This window comes from Chionomys nivalis, chromosome 13 (genome assembly GCF_950005125.1).
Source record: "Chionomys nivalis chromosome 13, mChiNiv1.1, whole genome shotgun sequence".
In the NCBI taxonomy this organism is placed as follows: domain Eukaryota; kingdom Metazoa; phylum Chordata; class Mammalia; order Rodentia; family Cricetidae; genus Chionomys; species Chionomys nivalis.
In genome coordinates this window covers 14,599,670-14,625,059 of record NC_080098.1, presented here as the reverse complement: position 1 = coordinate 14,625,059, position 25,390 = coordinate 14,599,670, and the positions used below count along the sequence as shown (strand labels likewise).

Genomic DNA, 25,390 nt, shown 5'->3' with positions numbered 1-25,390 from the left:
TACCAAAGCTAAATGCTAATTCCTGGTAATCTGTGTGCTGGTGCACAAAGCTGAAGTTCCAACTCTTCCACTCATTTTGAGGCTGTTCCTTTTTGAAGGTACCTTCCAGAATCATGACCTCTCCTCTTCAAGGGGTCCCTTATGGGGCAGCAGTCACAGCTTAATAGAAATGCAGGATCTTAGGCCTCCCAAACCTGCAAACAGGCTCCCTTGAGGTTACTAGGCTCATATTGAGATATACAGATTTAAATACAAAGCTTGCAAACATGCTTAAAGAATGAAATCATAAAATATTTTTAATTAGGAAGCAAAGAAGGAAGGGAGGGAGGGAGGGAGGGAGGGAGGGAGGGAGGGAGGGAGGGAGGGAGGGAGGGAGGGAGGGAACAGTCATAGGCTCCCCAGAGACCAATGAGCAGTAGGTAAGGTTACATTTGTGAAAAGAGACTAGGGCTTTAAAAACTTTTTAAAGAAGGGTGTAAGTAGAAAACATCTCTACACTTCAGTTCCTTTCATTTTCATAAAAAATGACCCACTTGGCTTTGCCCAAGCCCTATGTTTGGAGGTGACTCCAACCACTGTCCAGCTCCTTTGCAGTGAGGAAAGCAGTATGAAATGGCGAGATCCCATGGCTGCTATCAAGGATTGTTATGTGTACATGTGTCTTCTATCTGGCCCATGACTTTCACATTTACCCTTCACTTTAACATAAGTGCTGATTACTTTCTTTCTGGTGCTACTTAAGCCTATAGAGAGCCCTGTCATCTACTCTGAGGACAGGTCTCCAGCTGAAGTTTTGTGCACACTGCTAACTTAGTGTACTCTACAGGTTTCTTTGTGGATATTTCCACTAATTTTCTCACCATTGAGACAATCTGGATGACTGTTCAATTAATGCTACTGAAGGAATAATTAAGGAGAATCCCTGCTTGCCTGACGTACCCCAGTGCCCACGTATCATGTGAACATTTTCTTCCAAATGTGACTAATCCCATAAATTCTCAGAAATGAAATTAAAGATTGCCCATGCATTGCACCCCATAGTGTCTGTGGGTATCATACCCTGAGTGTCTGTATTGGATTCTTACTACATTCTGGTTTGAATTTGGGGGTTTCAACTTGCACTCTGCTTTGTTAGCAAGTGACCCATGTTCTCTGCCAGTTCCCCTAGCACTTTGAATTGGCCATTCTTAAAAGACAGTAGATTTGGCAATGTCTGATTCTCAAGGAAAAAGCACCAAGGATGCCTTCTTTAAATTGCTGATTCTTACTAGTGAGACTTGTGGGTTCACAGCAGGACTGAGATGAGGCCCGGATTCCAGACTCCCCTGTCCATGCCTTCCCAGCCCACTGAGGATATGTTTCACACAATAGCACCAACACTAAGACTTTGCTATGGGATCTGAATGTTTTCTCACCCAGTTATGTCACAGTTAACTATCACTTGCCTCCAAACAGATGAGCAGCTTCAGAGAGCCACAGTAAAATCCCTTCAATGGACAGTGACCAATGAAAATCACTCATATGTTTAAGATTTCTATGGTAAACCAAGGCAGAAGGAATGAAAGTTAAATAATTTCAGCACAGAGTTATTGCTGTTGTTATTATTTTCCCTCAGACTTTAAGGTGAATCAGGAAGCAAGAATAAAGCTGGTAGGTTCTTGATGGAGACGTTAGATAGCAGTTTAAAGATGGAAAAACAAAGGTCCAGAGACATCGCATGACTTACTCACTATAGAAGGGGGTTTCTTTGTGGTATGAAATGGCATTGTCTATGTCTTTGTGAAGGTCTTCTAAAAGAGCAGCAGGGTTTGGGCAAAGTTTTAGCTCTGCTCTAGCAGCATTAGTCATCAGATAGTGGCACCAAGGAACTGTGCAAGAATGCAAAGATACAAAAGAAGAAAATACTTACATTCCAATCACAGGTTGACTTGGTTCATATATATCTTATGCATACTGAAATAATATCATAATTTTTGTCATTTTATTCATGAAGCAGATTTTTATAGTGTAAAGTTTTTCTTTTGTATTGCGTTGGTGCTACAAAAATATTTCAAATACTCAGATTTCAAGTTTATAAGAATTTAACCTGCATTTTTTTTAATTTTGTTGATTTTTACTGTGCTCTACATTTTTCTCTGCTCCCCTCCCTACATCTCCCCTCCCCTTCAACCCTCTCCTAAGGTTCTCATGCTCCCAATTTACTCTACTTCCCATGTAGATTAGATCTATGTAAGTCTCTCTTAGGATCCTCTTTGTTGTCTAGGTTTTCTGGGATTGTGATTAGCTTGCTGACTTTCTTGGCTTTATCTTTAAAACATTTACGAGTGAGTACATGTGATAATTGTCTTTCTGAATCCAGGTTACCTCACTCAAAATGATGTTCTCTAGCTTCATCCATTTGCCTGCAAAATTCAAGATGTCATTATTTTTTTCTGCTGTGTAGTACTCCATTGTGTAAATGTACCACATTTTCCTTATCCATTCTTCGGTTAAGGGACACTTAGGTAGTTTCCAAGTTCTGGCTATAACAAACAATGCTACTATAAACATAGTTGATCATATGTCCCTATGGCACGATTGAGCATCTTTTCGATATATACCCAAAAGTGGTATTAATGGATCTTGAGGAAGGCTGTTTCCTAATTTTCTGAGAAATCACCATACTGACATCCAAAGGGGTTGAACCAACTTGCACTCCCACCAGCAATGCAGGAGTGTTCTCTTTACCCCACAACCTCTCCAACATACGTTGTCATCAGTATTTTTGATCTTGGCCATTCTTACAGGTGTAAGATGGAATCTCAGAGTTGTTTTGATTTGCATTTCTCTGATGACTAAGGATGTTGAACATTTCCTTAAAAGTCTTTCAGCCATTTTAAATTCCTCTGTTAAGAGTTCTCTGTTTAGGTCTGTACTCCATATTTTTATTGGATTGTGTGTTTGTTTGTTTTTTGATGATCAATTTCTTGAGTTCTTTGTGTATATTTTGGAGATCAGACTTCGGTTCGATGTGGGGTTGATGAAGATCTTTTCCCATTCTGTAGATTGTCATTTCGTTTTGTTGACCGTGTCCTTTGCTTTACAGAAGCTTTTCAGTTTCAGGAGGTCCCATTTATTGATTGTTTTTCTCAGTGTCTGTGCTACTGGGGTTGTATTTAAAAAGTTTAACCTGTATTTTATCATATTAATATGAGAAATGCCATCTCTTTTAATTAAACATAAAGAAATGAATATAATATTTTAGTTTTGTACAAATGAAAAACATCTTGAACAATTTTTAGTTGTATTGGATGCATTTTGTTTATCTTTACTAATGAAATGTAAGTGGGAAATGAATAACTAGATAATTAAATCATGTGTGAGATGGGACCTCATGGGATTTCAAATCTTGCTTAGGTATTTCTGGTTTTGTTTCTAAAATGAGTGATAATAAATCAAGGAAAGTACTCTTTAAGGATATGTAGAAATTTCTGGAAATGGGCTGGGGTAGATCTCTGAGATGGAGCACTGGCCCAGCAGGTGCGAGGCCCTGGGTCCATTACCTAGCACTAGAAAATAAAAACAAAACAAGCTTCTTAAAATAAGTTTGTGCTGTGTTTACCCTGCCCAACATTCTTGTCTTATTTTAAGGTTCTATGATTAACTTTAATACAATGAGCACTACCAACTGCCCTAGTCTTTTCATAAAAAGTAAGTTAACTAAAAATTTGCAACTATGAAGAATACTGGTGTGTTAATGATATTGCACTGTAAGAGTTGTAGGAAAGTAAAATCATGTCCACAGCTTTTGACTGAGATAAGTGTAAACTAACGAATTTTAAGAAATAATTTCAAACAGTGGGCAAAATTAACTTTTAAGTAGATAGATTTCGTGTTAATCTCAGCTGCTGTTTCTAGTTTTGCAGTTTGTAGATAATGCAAACGAGGACCCAGTGTAAGTCATCAAATATAGTTAGGAGAGTTTACTATTATGAGTGCCACCATCGAGATGCTTGACCCCTTTACGTCTTTTTAATGTAGAGTCCCTTAGCATAACACCTGTAAGTGCAAGGTATGGGAATTAGTGTGTGGTACTGCCCTTGCCAGCTGGACCCAGAGGCCATTGTGTTTCTTTCTGTTGTAGAAAATAGATATGAAGCAAGGAATTAGTAATGCTGCTTGTTTGGGGAAGCCAGGGCTTAGAGAAGTCCAGTTCTGAAGTCATGGAAACCAAATACAGGCCCAAGGCATGTAGTATTTTCCCTAAAATAGGTAGGAACCATGAGTTGGTTACAGTACCCACCTCCAAAGAGACTCACATGTGTCCATCAAAGATGATCTCCAGCCCACTACGGCACCGTCTCCTCCTTTGTGCTACTTGGCATAGTCCTGTTAATGTCTTCTTTTGGTAGCAAGGATCATTCAGAGTCACTACCTCATGAGATTTAATCAACTAATAAGCATCAGACTTTTTGACCACATGGTGCTATGGTGGCAGTGCATAGTATTTTTAATAGGCAGAATGTAATTACCTCAGTCGGTGCTTTTCCAGAACATAAAGCTAATATTCATTCCTGCTTGATGTGAAATACTTCACTCTCAGCCATTAATCATAGATGGTGGCATGTCATTAGCAGATCTAGCAATATACCAAGTGCCACTATAGGTACACTGATATTTAACCTTTTTCACATTAAAAGTCTTTACATAGAAATAAAATTCCCTCAATATTTATTGCCTTATTTATGCCAAAATCACAGGCACTTTGATAAATGGAGTAATCATTTCTAGTGTCACTATGGCTATGAAATGCATTTTAGTGTCTTCTGTGACTGTAACTTAATAATTCATTTCAGGACATCTATTTAGAAATCACAGTGGTTTTACTTGATAGACAGAGCAGAAAGGCTCCTCTTGTCAATACAGATAGCTCGTGTTTTAGAATTAGTGTCTATCATGCAATATTAACTTCATAGGCTTAGGTTTCTTTACAACCTTTGATAATGGGTCCCATCTTTAAGATTTGACATCTTTAATGTTTGACCATAAAATTCATAAATAGATATGCTTGGTTTGATAAACAATTTCTTAAGACTGAATGGTATTTCCTCTATCTTATTTGCTAGGAAATCTAACAGCTAATTGAAACCACACTCAAAGGAATGGTTAGAGAATTTTATGGACTTTTTTTTAGCAAATTGATGACAAAGTGATATTGATATTGACTTCTAGAAAAGAGAATCATACATCAGAGTTACATGTGGAAGTTCACACCTTTAATCCCAGCATTTTGAAGGAAGAAGTAGCCATTTCATAACTTCCAGGCTAGCCTGAGCTACATAGGAAAATTCTGTCTCACAAAAAAAACTGTGGAAATTTTTTTAAAAATGGATCTTAAGGGGTGGAGAGATGACTCATCTATTAAGAGAACTTACTCTTTTTTTTTTCAGAGAAATCAGGTTTAATTCCCACAACCCACATCAGGTGACTCATAAAACTACCTATAACTCCATTTCCAGGAGATCAGCCTGCCCTCTTCTGGCCTCTGTGGGCACCTGCATCTGTGTGGTACACATAAGCTCGTGGGGACATACATACATTAAGAAATCTAAGTAAATAAATAAATATTAAAATTATTGTTTATCTGGTTGTATGTGGTCATTTTCAGACACAAATGATTATAAGGCAAGCATTAAAGTTTGCCTTTGAGAAACTTGGGAGAGGGTGTGGCCAGTAGACTGCCACTTCCGGCACATTGGTAGAGTCAGAATGGAGACTCAAGTACAGGACTCTGGGACCTTACAGAGGGGGACATATTAATTCCAGTGTTGGTTGTTAGAGATCACTTAATGTGATGCCTTGAGAAGATAACCTAGAACAGCTGGAAAATATCTTTTTGAGAGAGACAGATGCTCATGTATCACAGGCTGGCCTTGAACTTCCCATCCTTCTGTTTTCATCTCCCTAGAGCTTGGATTACAGGAATGTGCCACCTATGCTTGCTGTGCGTGATGCTAGGGATTGAAACTAGGATGTCTAACGTGGCAAGCACTCTATAAACTAAGCAGTATCCATAGCCTGGTAAATATATATTTCGTGAAGATAATAGCTCACTGTGATGCTCATTTTTTTTTTTTTTTTTTTGCATTTTCCTGTTTTAGAGACGCCCAAGCAGATGGCCAGCAATGAAGTTTCGAAGAGGATCGGGACACCCTGCCTATGCGGAAGTTGAGCCCGTTGGAGAGAAAGAAGGTTTTATTGTGTCAGAGCAGTGCTAAAATTTTAGGACAGAGCAGCACCAGTACTGGCTTACAGGTGTTACAACTAAACTTTGCTTATACCTTTAAAACAGACACACACCACAGCCACACACAAAGGAGCCCTAAACTGCTGTAGCCAGAAGGGAGACAAGATTTCTGGACGAGCCCAGCCCAGGAACATTGAAAGGAAAACTCAGACTTGTACAAGACACCATGTACACTGATTATAACATTCCCTACCGGAATGACATCCATGGCTCACGAAGAACATCTCCTGTGGACTTGCCAGAAGTGTGACAAGATGACAATGTTTTTGGTTTAGGTGCAGGGTTGCAAAGGGATCAAGGAAAAATAATAATAATAAATAAAGCTTTAGTTCACAAGGGATTTACTCCTTTGGTTCCAATGTTCTCTGATGTCTCAAAGATAACCATGTTTCAGAGTCCTAATGTTTTCACTGGGAAGAGCAATGATGAATGCTTCAAGATTGCTGGAAACAATGGCTCACATGAGAGCAAAACCAAACAGAAACAGAGGTTTCTCTATCTTTTCCAAACAGACTTTCGGCAAAAGAATTTTAGTTTTTGCTCTAAATCCAGACGCTCCACCAGGTTCATTACTTCTCAGGATGAACCTTTCATCTGTTTGGAAGTTCACTATGCCTGCCTCTTCCTGGGTAATGAGCACCCTTTCTGTTGGCTGTGACACAACTTCCCAATGCTAAGCTGAGGACTAGAGAGGAGGGCATAGCCGGTGAGGGTTTCCATTCTCTCACTTCAGAATGAGTTTGTTGTCAGAAGTGCTGCCTCCTCTCCCACCTGGACTCCTGAGAAGCCGCATTTAATCTTGGCTAATGGAAAGAGACAGAAATAACAAGAAGAATAGGTGGTCATTTTTTGAGACAAATATCTTAAGGGATTTAAACACTGTTATTTTGAAAGTTCACCATATCTGTATGACAAACCCGTTTCATTGTCAGTTCCTGTCTAAGAAATCATTCAAGTCAACGTATTTCTGGTGATAGGGGAAAAAACAGAATGAAATAACCCTGCTGAATCACACAGTAATTTTCTTTAAAGCACATAGTAGTTACATAAATATATAAATATATAAATATATTTTTGTTTATAACTAACACAAGGCAGGCTCTTGTGGCTCTAAAGAGTGTATTTTGTCATCAAGACAAAACAAATGCAAGATGAATCACGGCATTCCTCCCACAACACTGTAAGATAATCCTTAATATTAGCATATTTTTATGTCACTTCCAGAAGTGCTTCATTTAGTTGCAGCACACATCGTTTTGCCTCCTATTGGATCGACTCTTTCATTCATTCCAACCCCCTCTCTCCTTGATGCCAAGAAGCAGTTGTAAATGTCCCTTGAGTGGAGTTCTCACTGATACTCTGATTGCAATCCGAACTTTGAAAAATTCCCAAAAGAGAAGAAAGAAAATGTACCAGTCAAAAAGGGAAGTTGGTAATGTAAACAATATCTCTAAATCTGAGGTTCTGTGGTTTAGAATTCTGCCAACCACCAAAACTGTAAACCTTTTCATTCAACATTTGCAGATGTTTGCAGACTCAAGTTACACAAAGCAACGGTTCCCAGTATTAGCACTTCACTGACAGTTTGCAATCTATGTAGAATGTCTACACTGGACAGCATCCATCCCCTAACAGAGTGTCACATTATCATCCCCAGTGTCTGGCATAAGTGAGGGCTCTTTTCTGCCACATGTATTTTGCTTTATTCCTTGAAGTATTTGAAGACAGTAACTTTTCCCTAACCTCAGATAAAACTATCAGAAAACAAAGGTAGGCGAACAGCATAATTGTAGGATGTGATGACAATCTGTGCCCCAGGTATGCTCAAGCAATAAGAAATATCTCAGCTTATTCTTGTTGGTGCAATTTTGGTGAGAAAGCAGTATCCAAATGACTTGCCAATGTAACTGGTGCAACTGGTATTTTACAGACACAGAAGGTATGCATAGACGACTTTCCTTTTAGGATAAGATAATGCTTTCACAAGCTTTGACAATAAGCCTGGCTTCCAAAAGCAATGGATTGGCAGCCACATAAATCTTTTGCATCTGCATCTCACTCAACGTAGTTCCTACAAGTAGTAATGTTATCTTTATACCCTTCAAACCCCATCTTCCATTTTTAATTAAAACCATTGATAATTCTTTTAAATGAATACATAAGACCCTCTGACTTACTCGGTGTATCAAAGAACCAAGTAACAGAGAAGTTGGAAGCAAGAAGGTTTCTAAGTTATGTGGAAACTTTCTAAGTTAACAGAGAGAGAGAGAGAGAGAGAGAGAGAGAGAGAGAGAGAGAGAGAGAGAGAGAGAGAGAGAGAGAGAGAGAGAAAATAAGTACTGCATTGTATGAATCCACAAAAATTCTGGTAGAATCTCTTTGCTCTATGAAACTTTAATTCTGTTTGTACTTCTGGTCTGTTCTCGAATTCTGTTTACTTCAGAGGAAGGGCACATAAAGGTTCTAGAAATTTCAAAAAGGAGTCCAGTATTGTGGACTATATATGGATTATGTATTACAAAAGATAGGCACAAGTACCTTAGTCAATATTCTGTGAGCATGAAGAAAGAATGTCAATGGTGTTCTTCTGAGAAGAATAACAATGGGATGCATACAACCATAAGAAGAAACCAGGGAAGTGGTCCTGCAAGGGAACTTAACTATTTTACCTTAACTACAAGAGTAATGATCAGTGATGAGAGCTGCAAATCACCCAACCAGATGGTACAGGCTTGTTTGTGAATGATTGGGACCTTAAAGAGCACTGACAAATAGAAAGATAAATGTTAATGGCCAATGGCAATTGAGCACAAATGTTTTTCTGTAAGGTTTCTAGGGTATTTGGTAGACTCTCGAATGAGGTAGAAAGTTGCTGTCCACTATTGAATCTACTAGCCAATTATGGCTAATGATTTTAATACAATTTATATTCAATCTTGTGGTCACATTTCAAGGACCCATAGCCACACATGGCTCATTACTATCATTTTAGGCTACACACAACATTCTAGCAATGCAGAAAAGTTTACTATAAAGTACTATAATGTTTTAATTGAACTATTTATTCTTAAAGAAAATAGTAGAATGAAGGAAAGAAGGAAGGAAGAAAGGAAGGAAGGAAGGAAGGAAGGAAGGAAGGAAGGAAGGAAGGAAGGAAGGAAATATGTTAGCTCTTAAACACACCCAAACACTTTTTTCTTATAATCTAAGAGAAGCCACAAAGAGAAATAAAGAGAAGACCAGTTGACATGGATTTGTGTCTTTATAGCATTTTCTTGGAAAAAATAACTTCAACTTCCATGAGTCTCAATTTTCTAGTTGGAAAAAATTTTTAAATATGTTGTTCCATCTTTTTTGCAAGATTGTTTTGCAGACTGATTAAATATACAGATTGTAAAGACTTTCAAAACCTGACATCAATGTAATCTGTGAAGCTCATCTGTAGGGCCAAGACTGAATTGCACACAAAGGAAGTTCATTATTCCAAAAAGCAACTAAAGACAATCGAGGCAATACATTCTTGAGGAAATGCCAAAGCACATAACAAAACTGCTTGAATTTCTTTTTGTCTGTGTTTTCTTTTTCCTTTTGTCCATGTTTTTTTCTTTCCTGACTCTTTTTCTTATTTGCCCACTTGCTGTGTCTCTTCCACTTGCCTGGGCTCTTTCTTATGTGGAGTCACTTGGTGCCTTTGTTTTTCTGCTTTTACACTTTTCTCCTCATAATAAATGGAATCCCAGGATCTTAGCAGAGGCTCGTTTGAAAACAAAGCAAATGATAATGCAAACATTAGTTATCTCATATTTATTTCATTTCTATTACAAACGTAAGGAGCTATGAAGTGAAAACATAAATATGGTGGAGACTTGTTTTTAATGTAAATTCTGCAAATGAAGACGTTATAAAAGGAATAAAATACTTTAAAGTATGATCACGTCTAGATAATATATGGTGTGGGAAGGCATCTCATACATTTCATTGATAAGAAAACCAAGGCTTGAATAAATATAATAAGTCTTTCTGTTGTCAAAAGTGGGTTTTGAACTTAAAATTCTCAATTGGTCTTTTTGGTTTCAATTGTTATTGCTTTCATTTCTTTGTAAGCAATTAAGACAAACAAACAGATTAAAGGCATAATCCATGACAAAATCAACTTTATCTCCTGTAGGGATGATTTCTATATCTTATATAATACTATGAAACATGAAACAACCTTCGTGTATCCTGTTACTATCTTAAGAATGTTGTTATTCTGTTTCAAGTTCCATCTCTCATAGGGTCCTTATGTGTCCTCTCTCCACCTTCTTTGCTGTGGTCCTCAGGTTAGCAATGCTATTTATCTTTGTCATTTAACTGTTCTTATGCCTTGTTTCATTCCTACTCAATTGTATTTGAAAACTAATACTGTTTATTGAAGAATTCGTATCTCATAGATAATCAGTTTTTACTTGTTCATGAAAACTATTTAGAAACTGTGTCCTGAGATGGTCTTATGGGAAATTTTGACATCAGAGGTGTTACCTACAATATACTCATATCATTGTGTTTTTATAAAGCACTTTACATTTTACAGAGTACTTTGATTCATCCTTTTACTTGTTCATACATTGAAGCATACAATTAATATTACTTTGTTAAATACCTGCTGGAAGCTACTCTGCAGATCTTGCGGTATGGAAAAACAAAGTGGTGTGTGTGTGTGTGAGTGAGAGAGAGAGAGAGAAAGAGAACAGTTCGTGTGGATGGAAGATGACTCAGTGGTTAAAAATACTTGCTGCTCTTTCAGAAGAACAGAGTTTGGTCCACAGTACCCAGAGGGGTGTTCACAGCTATCTGCTACTCAAGGTCTAGAGGAACAAGAATACTTTTCTGTTTTCTATGAGCACTTTCTCTCTCTCTCTCTCTGTCTGTCTCTGTCTCTCTCCCCCCACACACACTCACAGACGATATAAACATTAACAATTCTAAATAAATAGTTTATGGAAATAAATATAGCATTATAATACAATTAAATCCTCAAACACACCTTTGCAAATAGGAAAAGCTCTATAAATATTTAATTTAAAGAACTATTGTTCTTTTTCAAATTAGCTGATAATTTTACAAATATGAAGGAAAAGTCACAAAGGTGTCTGGTCCAAGAAAAGTTTCCTATCCACTTGAATAATGACTGAACATACCCAGAGTGGAAGTTTTCTCTTGCATGGATATTTCTGCTGCTGGTTTTTAAATAGTTTCCTTAACTCAGCACTATTGACATTTGAGATCTCTTAAGTCTTGGTTGAAGGTTCAGAAAGTGATTCTACTTTTTACAAATAGGGCATTTGGCTACCTTCATGAGTTTTATTGATTGTTTGGCAGCATACCTATCCTTTCAAACAAAAGATATTTGTAGACATGATTAGTGTTTACAGGGTGGAGAAAAGGGAAAGGCTGGTCAAAGCATCTCCTGATAAAATCGCTGTATTTCCTTGTAAGTAAATTCTGTCAGGATTCAGGCCCAGTACAGTAGTAGACACCTATAGTTCAAGTCCATGGGAGAGTGAGACAGGAAAATTGCAAGTCTGTGATGAAGAGAGAGAAAGAGAAAGAGAGAGAGAGAGACAGAGAGAGAGAGATTCAAAACAAATTCTTTATGTGCTTATTTAATCTTCATCATATGTGGATTTTCATTCATAACAAAGCTTGGAATCACACACTTCAAAGTACAAAAGTAACAATTCAATTGCAGCTCAACATCACCTTTATCTAGTATTCCATCTCTTCATCTAACAATTACTAAGAGGAGATGAGAAGATAGACTATCTATCTTAAGAAAATTGACATTTGGCTGTTGAATCATCAGCCACCAGGTTATCAAGCAATGACACCTTATAGCCATATCCCCGAGGCAGTACCTGTACTCAGTATAGGACCATGAACCTGAAATCACACAGTTTGAGTATTTCAGAGACTTGGGTCATTTCCTTCATCTACAAATTGGAGCCTCACATGGAAGTTGAAACTGCTTGCATCTAATTTTAGGAATGACTGGATGGCCTTTCTATTTTTAATTCCTGGAAATTTTCCTGTCAGGATCATCAGAATATTCTCTCCTGCCACCTACTCAACTATGTGCTTAGAGCAATAATGTTGATACTGAAGGTATTGTATTATTCTATGAATCTAAAAATGCTCTGAGAAATTTAAAATTGGAAACCTCAGACTTGAAAAGCTTAAATATGTCACACTAGTGTGTACTCCTTCAATGTGCCTTATGTCAGTTTCCCTGAAGACCAGAAGCCTCCAGTTTATAACTGTTTATATAGTCAGTTTATACTTGGGTTTATTTTGTACCAGTTGCAAAACTTGGTAAAGTTGCATGAAGACAGTCCTTTATGAATATTTTAGAAACATAGTGAGCAAAAGTTGAAAAAATATCTGGTTTCCCTTTAGTTTTTGTTCAAGACTAATGTGAGATGGTAGTGTTTGGAATTATCACGTATTAATTAATATAAGTGATAGAAAATTCAAGGAGAAAAGTTTGTAGACTTTGAATATTGACAAAGACTACTTGGAAACATTCTCACTGGAGAGGAATGAAATCAGAAAACTCTGATCACAGGGATCCACATAGGTGTGTAGAGTTTTATACTCTCAATGTCCTTTCAGTCTACATGGCATAGCTATGAGAACAGTCAGTGCCCAGTGCCATTAGAATTAGAATTGCAAAGAAACCTGGTACTTTAAAAAGAATTCCTTTAAGAATTTTATAGAACACAACATATTGGCTTCTCAATATTGTTTATTCTGAAGCAGCAAATACCCAAAGAATGCATGCTAAAGGCTTATTATAACACATTGTCAACACTAAAAGTTCCTATTGTCTTATATCCATGATAAAAGGCTAAGAAATGTAAATCACAAGCTGGTATTCACCTATCTAATTTCTAAGATTTATTAATATTTGATAATCATTCAAAAGTGTTCTAATGGGATTACATGAAAAAAATTGGGCTGGCAGATACTGATATATGTACTCATTTTATATTTCAGCTGAAAAATCTCAATGATGCTATCTCTTTCAAGGGAGTTTAGACTTTTAACAGTAGCCTTGCTTCTCCTTAGCATTAAAAATATGTCTGTCTTAATTAAGGCATGAACCATTTATCATGCAGTTGTACGCCTTTGGGGCTCCTCAGACATAGCTGGAAGCAGTTTTAGAAGTTTGACACACTGGATGAAGTTAGTACATAATTGTACTGTGTAAACATCAATCCCAGTGAAGTAAATAAAAATCAATTAAAGATCCATGTGTACTATCAGGCAGAGGGTTCAACTCTTCAGAGAAGCATTCAAATATATATTCAATGAGGAGAAGCTGAAATTTAGGTCACTCAGACTCAGAAGCAGAGACACTGGAAGTGACACCAGGAACTGTGTAGTAAACTCAAAATATAGGCCATGCCCAATTAGTCTAACCCTCAGCCATCACTCACACATATTTCTTTGATGGTACCAAGCCTAGCATCACTGAGTCCCTTGCTCTGAATTTGAATTATTAATAATCAAGCAGCTGACTTTCCATTTATCTCCTTAGATTTAAAAGGCACAAACTTATTGTTCAATTTCTTTTATACCTGTCAACCACACAAAAGCAACAAAAATATCATAAAAGATTTTTTTCTGAGAATTCAATGAGAATAGTATCATCTATGATCTCCAAGATTTACCTATTAGAAATTTGTTCATCTCAGGACCTGAACCCCAGCGTCACTGCCTAGATGTTGTAAAGACAATTATACAAATGTCTAATGGTCAATTGAACAAGGCTATGTTCAGATTGGCATAGCATGGCAGGGGAATAAACCACAATCATTTCCAATAGGCTCCTCTGAAAATAATATTAAAAGAAATCAAAGCGTTCCTTGTAATGGAATGTTAAAAATTGTTTTCAAGACGTCAACTAAGCATCTTGAGACACAGACGTCCTGTGTATGGTGTAACACAAGTGTTAGGAGCCCTTTCTAAGTACTGACAGAAGACTTCATTGAGTGCTCAAAACAAATCTCAGATTTGCCTAAGTTGACGCATCTGGGTAGGGACCTGGCAGGTACATTATTTTTAAAGGAAAAAGTAGAGACAGCTTTCTTGCATGCCAACTGGGATCATGGGAACTTCAAATGCCAGGAATGTACTACTGTTTCTGGTTTTGCTGCTAGTGGTCACTTGAAATGTTGAAGGGTGAAAAGAGAAAAACTTGAGGACTGGAGTAGAGGGTGTGCTATCTCCATTTTCTGCCAGTTGCACTGTGCAGAGAACACATGTGGTGTGACTCAAAGTGGATGTAATTGGACTGGCTCAAAATCACAAAGCTCCCCATCTACTGCTGAGAAGAGCACACTAACAAAAAATCTGATCCCAGAAACGCAGTCAGCCCAAACAAAGGAAAATTTGTGGGCAAGCAGGGCCCATCACCAGTATGGGTCTTACCTTTCTGAGCACCTTCTGTGGCTAACTAATGTGTGTCTTTCAGGTGATGGCTAATTTTACAGAGGATTTTCTAAACTTTCATTATTATGGGGCTTGAAAAGCAGCATTCCAACTTTCTCCCAGTCTTCCAGGCATCATTGCTCTTTCTTCTGCCCGGTCCCATGAATCATTTTGAGGCTGCCTCTGTCATGTTACAAGCTTGTCTATGCTTCTCATTGAAGTCACACTGGACATACCTGAACCCAAAAATATAAATGCAATTGCATCTAATTTTGTACAGATGGTATGAGAGCAAAATGTGTGTGAACACTATTCGAGTCCTTGTTCAAATTCCACAATTCAGATGATGCATAACACCACAAGCTTCCTGAACATTTTTCCTGGAAGACAAATTAACTAGTTATTAATGTATTTTCTTACACTCCATTAATTTTCTATCTTCTACCTGAGAATCCATATGATTGGAATAATTCTTTAATTTTTCTACACAGTTTCTTATACCAAGTTTTTCTGCCATTCTGGTTCTGCATACACTGTAGAAGGAATTCCTTTTGTATCTAGTATTCCATGATCAACCCAGCATACTGACTGGTACCTGTACACTATAACATCGAAGGACTGGAAGCTGACAGTGACCAAATGCTACCTATACTCCTGCTATTGGTTGCTAATTTGAGAATTAAACTGTGTTCTTCTACTTTTAGGTTGGAGTTAACAAACTTTGAACTTTAGAGGGGAAGAAGGGAGCTATTTGTGTGACGCTGCTGTCATGTTTGGCTGCATATTAAAAACAATAAATGAGCATTGTTTTAATTTCTTAAATACTTTCACCCTTGTCATTCAACACTTTTCTGTCTCTTCTATTTTGCCTGTTTGGTAAAAGGAGCAGTTTGCAGACAGAGTACAGAGCAATCGGCTAATGTCATGCCAGACAATCCTTTTGTTCTTAATCATTTCCTGCCCTAGGAACTGGACACCAGGTAAAGTAGCTGTAGAAAACACGGGGTGCAGGGCCCAGGTGAGATGGCTGCACAGGTAAGTCTACTTGTCCCTAAACCTGAAGACCAGAGTTCAATTTCCAAAGTCATATGGTATGGAGAAACCCTGTTTCGAAAAAAAAAAAAAAAAAAAAAAAAAGAAAAGAAAAGAAAAAAGAAAAACCAAAGTCATATGGTAGAATAAGAGAACAGGTTCCTAAGATTTTCTCTGACCTACACATGCATGCAGTGGCATTTGTTCACTGATATGACACACACACAAACTAAAAACATTTTAAATGCTGAATTGTGTGTGTGTGTGTGTGTGTAAGATACATTATGTCATGATGACTTACAACTAGGGAAGAACCTCATCCCCCTTCTCAACCACTGTGTCTGAGTGATTATTGAATAACCCTGACTCACACAGGTGTGACTTTAGCAGCCACTTTAAATCCTAAAGCAGGAATATATCCAGATACCTAACAGCAGCTCTTACCTCCTTCAGTGTCTTGTTTTTAAATTTTGCTGATTTTCCAAGTGAGTTCTAGACAACTCTCTATTGTTTTAACTTGTTCTTTCTAAACTAGAAAACTTCTCCCCTCTTCTTTAGAGGATGTCAGATGTGTGCCTCAGGAAATTTATATGAAGCAAGATGTTTAATTTTTTAATTTTATTTTTTAGAGAACAAACTATCTTTTTTCATTTTACATACCAATCCTTATTCTCACTCACTCCCATTCCCTCCACCTATATCCCCCATCCCACCCCTCATCTGCTCCTCAGAGAGGGTAAGGCACATTGCTTTGGAGAAGGTCCAGGGCCTCCCTACTATATCTAGGCTGAGCAAGGTATACATCCAAAGAGATTGGTTCCCAAAAATCCAGTATAAGCAGTAGCCAGTCGTCCCACAGACATCCCCAGCCATACAGCTGTCACCTCCATTCAGAGGTACTAGTTTGGTCCTATGCTGTTTTCTTCCCTGTCCAGCTGGCATTGGTGAGCTCCCATTAGCTCAGGTAAACTATTCAGTGGGTAATACCCATCACAGTCTTGACCTCTTTGCTCATATTCTCACTCCTCTCACTCTTCAACTACACATTGAGACCTCATGCCAGTGCACCGATGTGGGTCTCTGCCTCTGTTCCCATCAGTTGCTGGATGAAGATTCTTTGGTGATATTTAAGATAATCATTAGCCTGACAACAGTGCAAGGCCAGTTTGGGCACTCTCTCCTCTACTACTTAGGGCCTTACCAGGGATCATCATTGTGAATTCCTGGGAATTTCTCCAGTGTCAGGTTTCTTGCTAGCCCCATAATGGCTCCCTTAATCAAAATATCTCTTTTCTTTCTCTCATCTCTGTCCTACCTCCATCTCAACTATCCCATTTTCTCAAATTCTCCTCCCCCCTTTTCCCCTCTTATTCCCCTTCCACTCTTCCTTCTCCCCCCACCCCCATGCTCCCAATTTTGTCAGGCCATCTTGTCTATTTCAGCTTTCTAGCTGGATCTATGTATGTTTTTCTTAGGGTTTACTTTATTACTTAACTTCTCTAGGATCATGAACTATATAGGCTCACTATTCTTTGCTTTACAGCTAGTATCCACTTATGACTGAGTACATATCATGTTCATCTTTCTGGGTCTTTGTTACCTCACTCAGGATGGTTTTTTCTAGTTCCATTCATTTGCACGCAAATTTCAGGGTATCTTTTTTTTCTTTCCACTGAGTAGTACTTAATGTGTAGATGTGCCACATTCTCTTTACCCATTCTTCGGTTGAGGGGCATATAGGTTGTTTCCAGGTTCTGGCTATTACAAATAATGCTGCTATTAACATAGTTGAATGAAGCAAGATGTTTTAAATCTCAGCACTGTATGACTTTTTCTGGGGAAATCTGAACAACCCTCAACAAACTGGTTTATCCTGGTAATCCAGTAAGTTTATTATGCTAAGAAGTATAGATAAATATAGAAAAGAAACAACATATATCACCCACTGATGTTGTTATAAAACCCTAACTAAAAGCAACTTGGGGAGGGAAGGATTTATTCAGCTGATTCTTCCAGGTAATAAATCCATTTTTGAGAGCAGTTAGAGCAGAAACTCAAGGCATTTGGTAACAGAAACCAGGAAGCCACACTGGTTGCTGTCTTGCTCCCCTGGTCCCTCTACAGTTCAGTATAACCTGCCTTAGGACTGGTGCCACCCACAGTGGCTTTGATTCTCCTTCATCTGTGAACAGTAGTATAATCCCTATACCATAGACCCATAGACCTATCTGATAAAGACAGCTAAGTAGAAACTCTTTTTTGACCCATGTGACTCTAGGCTGTATTAAGTTAACAGTTAATGCTAGGTAAGACAAGGAGATATTTACAAGAAGGTGGGTGACACAAAGGCAGCTACATTACTCAAAAGGGATCCTTGCATGAATGACAGCTCACCCATAAAGACCTCCTACTAAGAGTAGCCCCAAGCCTACCCCTGTTGTACCTAATAAACATCCTAGGATTTGGGGGTACAGTGGTAGGTAGATGTTAAAGAACCTCACCTGACTTTAACTTCACTGTATGTGTGTCTCTGTGCCTGTCTTATTTTCATTTCTTTGAAGCCTCTGAACAGTGTTCCAGGACCCAAGGTATGGTTTTTGTTTACATCCCAGAGGATATAGACATTTGATGAAAATATGGTCAATTTGAGGCAAAGGATATGGCTCCATCAGTAAAGTGTCTGCCATGAAAGCATGAAGACTTGTGCTTAAATACACATAAAAAGTTCAGTGTGGAAGCATGCCCTATACCTACAATTCAAACACTAGGGAGCTGGAGACAAGAGGATCCCAGGAACACTAGTCTTGCCCAATCCAGACTTAGTGGAAGACCATGTCTCAAAGAATAAGTTAGAGACAGATAACAGGAAGAAAATTGTTAACCGTTCTCAACCTTCTTAATGCTATGACCCTTTATCTTCATGTTGTGATGACCCCAACCATAAAATTATTTTTATTGTTACTTCATAACTAATTTTGTACTGTTATGAATTGTAATATAAAAATCTGATATGCAGGTTATCTGATATGCTATCCTCAAAGGAGTCACAACACATATGCTGAGAACCACAGCTTTATATGCACATGTATGTGTATCACTCACACACCCCACACAAAAGTTATGGTAAGGGCATGAGTCTGGGACCTCAAAGAGAATAGGCCTAAGCCAGGATATCTGTGGGTCTGGGCACACCCGAGTCTGAGACCTCCGAGGGAATAGACCAGAGCCAGAGACCTTTGCAGGAACAAGTCCCAGCCAGGAACTTCTGTAGGAGTAGACCCAAACCAGGGACATTTATGGAGAGAGGACTGAGCCAGCAACCTAGGCTACAACAGGCCTGAGACAGCAAAATCCACAGGAACAAGTACAAAGGAGTAGGCAGAAAACAAAGACCTCTGCAGGTCTGGGGCACAAATCTGGAATTTCTGAGGGAGTAGGCCTGAGCCAGGACCTCTACCAGAGCAGGCCCTAGGCAACAACCTCAGCAGAAAGAGCCCCAAGCAAGGAATCTCTGTGGATGCAGGCCCAAACCACCTCTGATATCACAGAGAAAACCCCAAGAGCACCAAGTAACCTCCAGGAATACCGAGGGACCAAAGGGATGACTGGAACTGTGGCCCTGACTTTATGGCGAGAAGGAACCATCTGAGCCTTGGAAGATTGATCACCAAATTCATAGACAGCCTCAATGACACCACTCAGAGAAAAAGATGGGTAGACAAGGTAAGAATACATGCAACACCTCAAAGAGCAAAACGACATCAGTAAAAACTAGTGACCCTACAATAGCAAGACTTGAACAACCAAATGCAAGTGAAGCAGAAGAAAATGACCTAAAAAATAACTTTAGGAGAATGTTAGAGACCCTTAAAAAAGAAATGAAAATTTTCCTCTAAGAAATGGAGGGAAAGACAAACAAAAATTGGAAAACAACAAATCCCTTAATGAAAACCAACAAAAAACAATCAAACAGAAAAAAAAAACTATTCAAGACTTGAAAACTGAAATAGAGAAAAGAAAGAATACACAAATGGAGGGAATTATAGAAACAGAAATCATGGGAAAACAATCAGGAACCACAAATTCAAACATAAATTTGAAGATACAAATAAGTGCTGAAGATACAATAGAGAAAACAGACACATCAATAGAGAAAATAGACACATTAGTCAAAGAAAAAATTAAATCTAGCAAAAGCTTAACACAAAATGTCCAAGAAATATAGGACACCATGAAAAGACCAAACTTAAGAACAATAGGTATAGAAAAAGGAGAAAAAGGTCACCTCAAAAGCACAGAAAATATATTTACCAAAATCATAGAAGAAAACTTTCACAACCTAAAGAAAAATATGCCTATGAAGATACAAGAAGCTTACAGAACACCAAATAGACTGGATCAAAAAAAGCCCCCTTGCCTCATAATAATCAAAACACTAAACATACAGAATAAAGAAAGAATATTAAAAGCAGCAAAAGAAAAAGGCCAAGTAACATATAGAGGCAGACCTATCAGAATTACACATGACATCTCAATGGAAACAGTGAAACCCAGAAGGTCCTGGTCAAGCATTATGCAGACATTAAGAGACCATGGATGCCAGCCCAGACTACTATACCCAGCAAAACTTTCAATAACCATAGAAGGACAAACAAGATATTCCATGACAAAACCAGGTTTAACGATTACCTAGCCACAAACCCAGCCCTCACAAAGTACTAGAAGTAAAACTGTAACTCAAGGAAGTTGGCTACCTCAACAAAAACACAATCAATTGATGATCTCACAGCAGCAAATCCCAAAGAAGGGAAAACACACAAAATGACATCACTAAAAATGAAAACTAAATTAACAGGAGATAGCAATCACTGATTATTAATACCCCTTATTATAAATGGACTCAACTCACTTAAAAAAGACACAGGCTCGGATTACTCTTAGGGATGATGAGGGAGGGGAACTTGATGGGGGAGGGGGAGGGAACTGTGAGGTGGTGGCGGGGAGAAGGCAGAAATCTTTAATAAATAAATAAATTTTAAAAAAAGACACAGGCTAACAGATTGGATACGAAAACAGAATCCATGCTTCTGTTGCATACAAGAAACACATCTCAAATTCAAAGACAGACATGGTCTCAGAGTAAAGTGTTGGGGAAATTTTTTTCCAATCAAATGTACTTAAGAAACAAGCTGGTGTAGCTATCCTAATATTTAACAAAATAGACTAAATCAAACTAAAATCAGTCAAAAGAGACAAAAAAGGTCATTTCATATTAGTCACAGGAAAAACTCATCAAGAGGTAATCTCAATACAGAACATCTATGCCTAGAATACAAGGGCATCCTCATATGTAAAAGAAAAACTTCTAAAGCTTAAATCACACATTAAACTCCACACACTAATAGTGGGACACTTCAGCACTCCACTTTCTCCACTGGACAGGTCAGCCAGTCAAAAAATTAACAGAGAAATAAGGGAACTAACATGTTATGACTCAAAAAGACTTAACAGACATTTATAGAACATTTCATCTAAACATAATACAATATACCTTCTTTTCAGCACCTCATGGAACCTTCTAACAAATTGACCACATACTAGCAAATAAAAAAACCTCAGCAGATAAAAAAATATTGGAATAACCCCATGTATCTTATCGTATCAAGATGGCTTAAAATTAGAATTCAATAACAACACTAATACCAGAAAGACCACAAACACAAACACATGGAAATTAAACAATGCTCACCTGAAGCATCAATGGGTCAAGGAGTAAAAATACTGATGACAACTTATGCTGGAGAGGTTGTGGGGTAAAGGGAATACTCATGAACTGCTGGTGGAAATGCAAGCTGGCACAGTCCCTTTGGATGTAAGCATGGCATTTCCTCGGAAAATTAGGAACCAACCTCATGACCCAGCAATGGCACTTTTGGGTATATACTCAAAGGGTGCTCAATCATACCACAAGGACATGTGCTCAACTATGTTCACACCAGCATTGTTTGTCATAACCAGAACCTGAAGACATCCTAAATGCCCCCTCAACTGAAGAATGGGTCAGGGAAATGTGATACATTTATACAATGGAGTACTACACAGCAGAAAAATGACATCTTGAAATTTATAGGAAAGTGGATGGATCTAGAAAACATCATATTGAGTGAGGTAACCCAGAACCAGAATGACAAATATCATTAGTACTCACTCATAAGTGGTTTATAGACAAAACATAAAGAAAACCAGCCTACAAATCGCAATCCCAGAAAACCTAGACAACAATAAGGCCCTTAAGAGAGACAAACATGGATCTATCTAATTTACATGGGAAGTAGAAAAAGACAAGATCTGAGTAAATTGGGAGCATGGGGACCATGGGAGAGAGTTGAAGGGGAGGAGAGAGGCAGGGAGGGGAGCAGAGAAAATGTATAGCTCAATAAAATCAATAACAAAAAGTTATGGTAAATGTGGCATTGTAGGACAGAATAGAACTGTTTTACATGAGAAAATATTTCACAGGTGAGAAAAGTTAATTCTGTAAGGGAAAAGACAGGTACATTTATTAAACTGGTGGTATTTAAAAATGAGCTTTGTCATACAAATGAGTAGGTCTTCAACAAGAAATGATACGATGCTTTGAAGAAGTCATTTCCACCAATGACTTAACAATTAATAAATGGGAACTAGAATCTGGCCAATGAGTGAGTCACATCGTGATCTCTACAAGGTGATGTGTACACTCTGAAACTTTGCAGCAGAAGATTACTATCACCAAACTCTCCCAGAATGACCTCCATAGGATGCAAGCTCTCATGGGAGGTCCCTGGCTGTTCTGGGTGTGATTCTTCAAGTCTGATGGCCGTCTCCCTCACAACAACCCCTTTAGCAAATGTATTTCTTTGGCCCCACACTAACGATACAACTCAGTTTGACATAGTTTCCTGTAATTTTGACCAGACCTGCCCAGGTTTATTAATATCTAAATGTATCAAAAACTCCATTTTATAAACCTGAAAACCCAAGGTGACCTCCTCAACAAACACTGCCTGAAGAAGAAGGTAACTTTCAGTCACAATGATGAAACCACAGAAGCAGCCCACCGCTGTCAATATTCTTACAGTATTGGAGGGGTACGGGAGAACATTTGAGTGACACAATTAGTATTTAAGTGACAGTGACTCCTAAAATAGTACCCCATCAGGTGTCTCTGTCATTATTACTAAGCTCAGCAGGTCTGAATATGGTAGAAAGACACCACATCCAGGGGGGATCTAAACATTAAGACTAACAGAAACCAAAGACAAAGTCTCCAAGATTTCAGACAGCAATAGAATTTCAAAGGGTAGATTCTAAGACTTCTGGATAATTTGAGAGATGTGGAAGTTTTTGAGAGCTCTCCAGGAACTCAGATGAACACCTGATTTAGGCATCAGGGAAACAATGTCGCTAGTAATGGGGCCTGGCTCCCATGACCCTGGTTATATATTTAAAGATCACAGCCTTGTAATTCAAGTGTTGACAGTGAAAGACAGGCAAAGTGGTCTGTGCCGTGGAGATGCAGGAGTCCGTTAGAACAGAAACTAAGCAGGTGGTTGGACCCTTTCAGAAGCCCACTTACAGGTATCAGATCTAAAGGTCTGCACTCAACTTTACCAGGGCATGGCATGACTGTAAAAAAAAGGAAGATAAGGAAGATGTGGGTACAGAAAGAGAACAGATCTTTTCCTGTGCAGATTAAAAACATGCTGCCTTAATTCATGCTAATAAACCTGATCCAGCCAGTGGGGGATGTAAAAAACAAATAAGCATTTATAACTCCTTTGCCAAGTATAAACATGGAACAGTAGTTTTGAAAATTTTTTTAATCTTTTTTTTGTTGAAAAAATTTCTGCCTCCTCCCCGCCTCCCATTTCCCTCCCCCTCCCCCCACTCCTCTCGCCCTCCCCCCACTCCTCTCCCCCATCCCCACTCCTCTTCCCCTCCCCCCACTCCATCCCCCCTCCCTCTCGAGTCTGAAGAGTAGTCCCTGCCCTGTGGGAATTTTAAGAATGTGTGGAATAAAAAAATAACGCAATAAGACCCCTGTATGCTATTCAACTTTTGAGATTTTAGAAGCCCTGTGTTTCACCTATTTACAAGCCTATTATTTTCTGTGAGTTGCCATCATTTTGAAGACAAGCAGACACACTTGGCCTCACAGAATAAATACGGTTTTGGAATGCCAGCATCTGTGGATAAATGCTAATTGACCCCTTTCTAATGCACACCACTCTAATAGCCATTAATAAACATTACTGGTTACCACACAGTAAGCTGACATCTTTATGGAGAACTTTACAGACATTTTAGGGGTATGGAATTGGCTATTCTTTCCTGCAGAACTTCTTTGTGTAATTACAATTTAGATATATATTTTTTTTTGGGAGGACTCACTATGGTATGCAAATAAAAAATGTGGTAAAATGTGAAGCAAAGTTCTCCTGCTGACATTTGGCTATAAGCCTAGGGGATGGGCTGCACAAATTGTTCTATATGTCATAGGACCTTGAATTCTGTTTATTTCTAGAATGTTTTAAATCTGTGTCTGGATGCCTTGAAGTGGCATACGAAAGGAATAAATTTCCCTTCTAGAAAGAAAACTGTGACTCTCAAAATAAGTAAATAAATAAAGTGAGCAAGCCTGTTTGCTGTCATCAAATGGTGTCATTTGGAATTTAATTAGATGTCATCTTGAGGAGATCTATGCTATTTGAACATAACTGGTTCCCAGCAGGTTAAAGAGCAATAATTCAAAAGAACAGATAAGAGAGGAAAGTTACCAACAGGGCTGTGATATCCCAGTAGATCACTCAGGTAAGTAAGTATACCATGGTGAACTCTGACTGTGTATGTGTGAAAGAGGGGAAGGGCTCCTTGTGGATTTTCTATTGTTTCGATTTTATGTTTGGTATGCAGCTTCACGGAGGCACTGAGATGAGCATTCATTTACTTCAGACAGATTGCTGTAGTCAGTCTGATTTCCTTATCATAAAATCACAGCAAATAACTAAGCCAGCAGTCACTGCTCAGGGGCACGAAATCATGCAGTGCCCAATAAAACCAGAAGGAAGTTCAGTGGTGGCTGCTTTTGCCCTTCTTCTAAATGCTCATCTAGGGACCCTGAGTCATAAAGAGCTGATGGAGGAGCAGCTGTTCTTGTGTTTACAGGTCAGTATCCTGAGACAAATTTTCTCTCTCTGCCAATAGTAATCACAGCATCTGATGCAAACCTGCTCGACAATTAAGGGAACAAGCTCTGTGATATCACCTGGACGACCTCTCAGAGCCTAGCTTGTTTATCTCTGAAATGAGGATAAAAATGAGACTTATATCCAAATATTAGTATGGCAAACAAAAGATGAAAATATTTAGCGTTCATTTTGCTGTTTAGTTTTTCATCCCTTAATGTTTAAGTTCCCTCTGTTTTGCTCTTCTGTAGCTTAGAAAACAGATAAGTTGACCATAACCCAAAGGATGGATAAGACTGATATTTATAAGAAGAATAAGTGTTTAAAAATGTGAGGGACATACAACCTAGCTGCTTATCATATAATCTATTTA

At 38.3% G+C, this 25,390-nt stretch overlaps 1 protein-coding gene across 1 annotated transcript in view; it reads left to right on the top strand.

Annotated features, from left to right (window-relative positions):
- The window catches only part of Plxdc2 (plexin domain containing 2), a 412,732-nt gene extending 401,803 nt beyond the window's left edge, over window positions 1–10,929 (top strand). The window contains exon 14 of the mRNA XM_057786950.1: window positions 6,141–10,929. Within this exon, the coding sequence (XP_057642933.1) occupies window positions 6,141–6,257 (117 nt within the window). The 3' untranslated portion in view covers window positions 6,258–10,929. The remainder of the gene's footprint in view (window positions 1–6,140) is intronic.
- The last annotated feature ends 14,461 nt before the right edge of the window (window positions 10,930–25,390 follow it).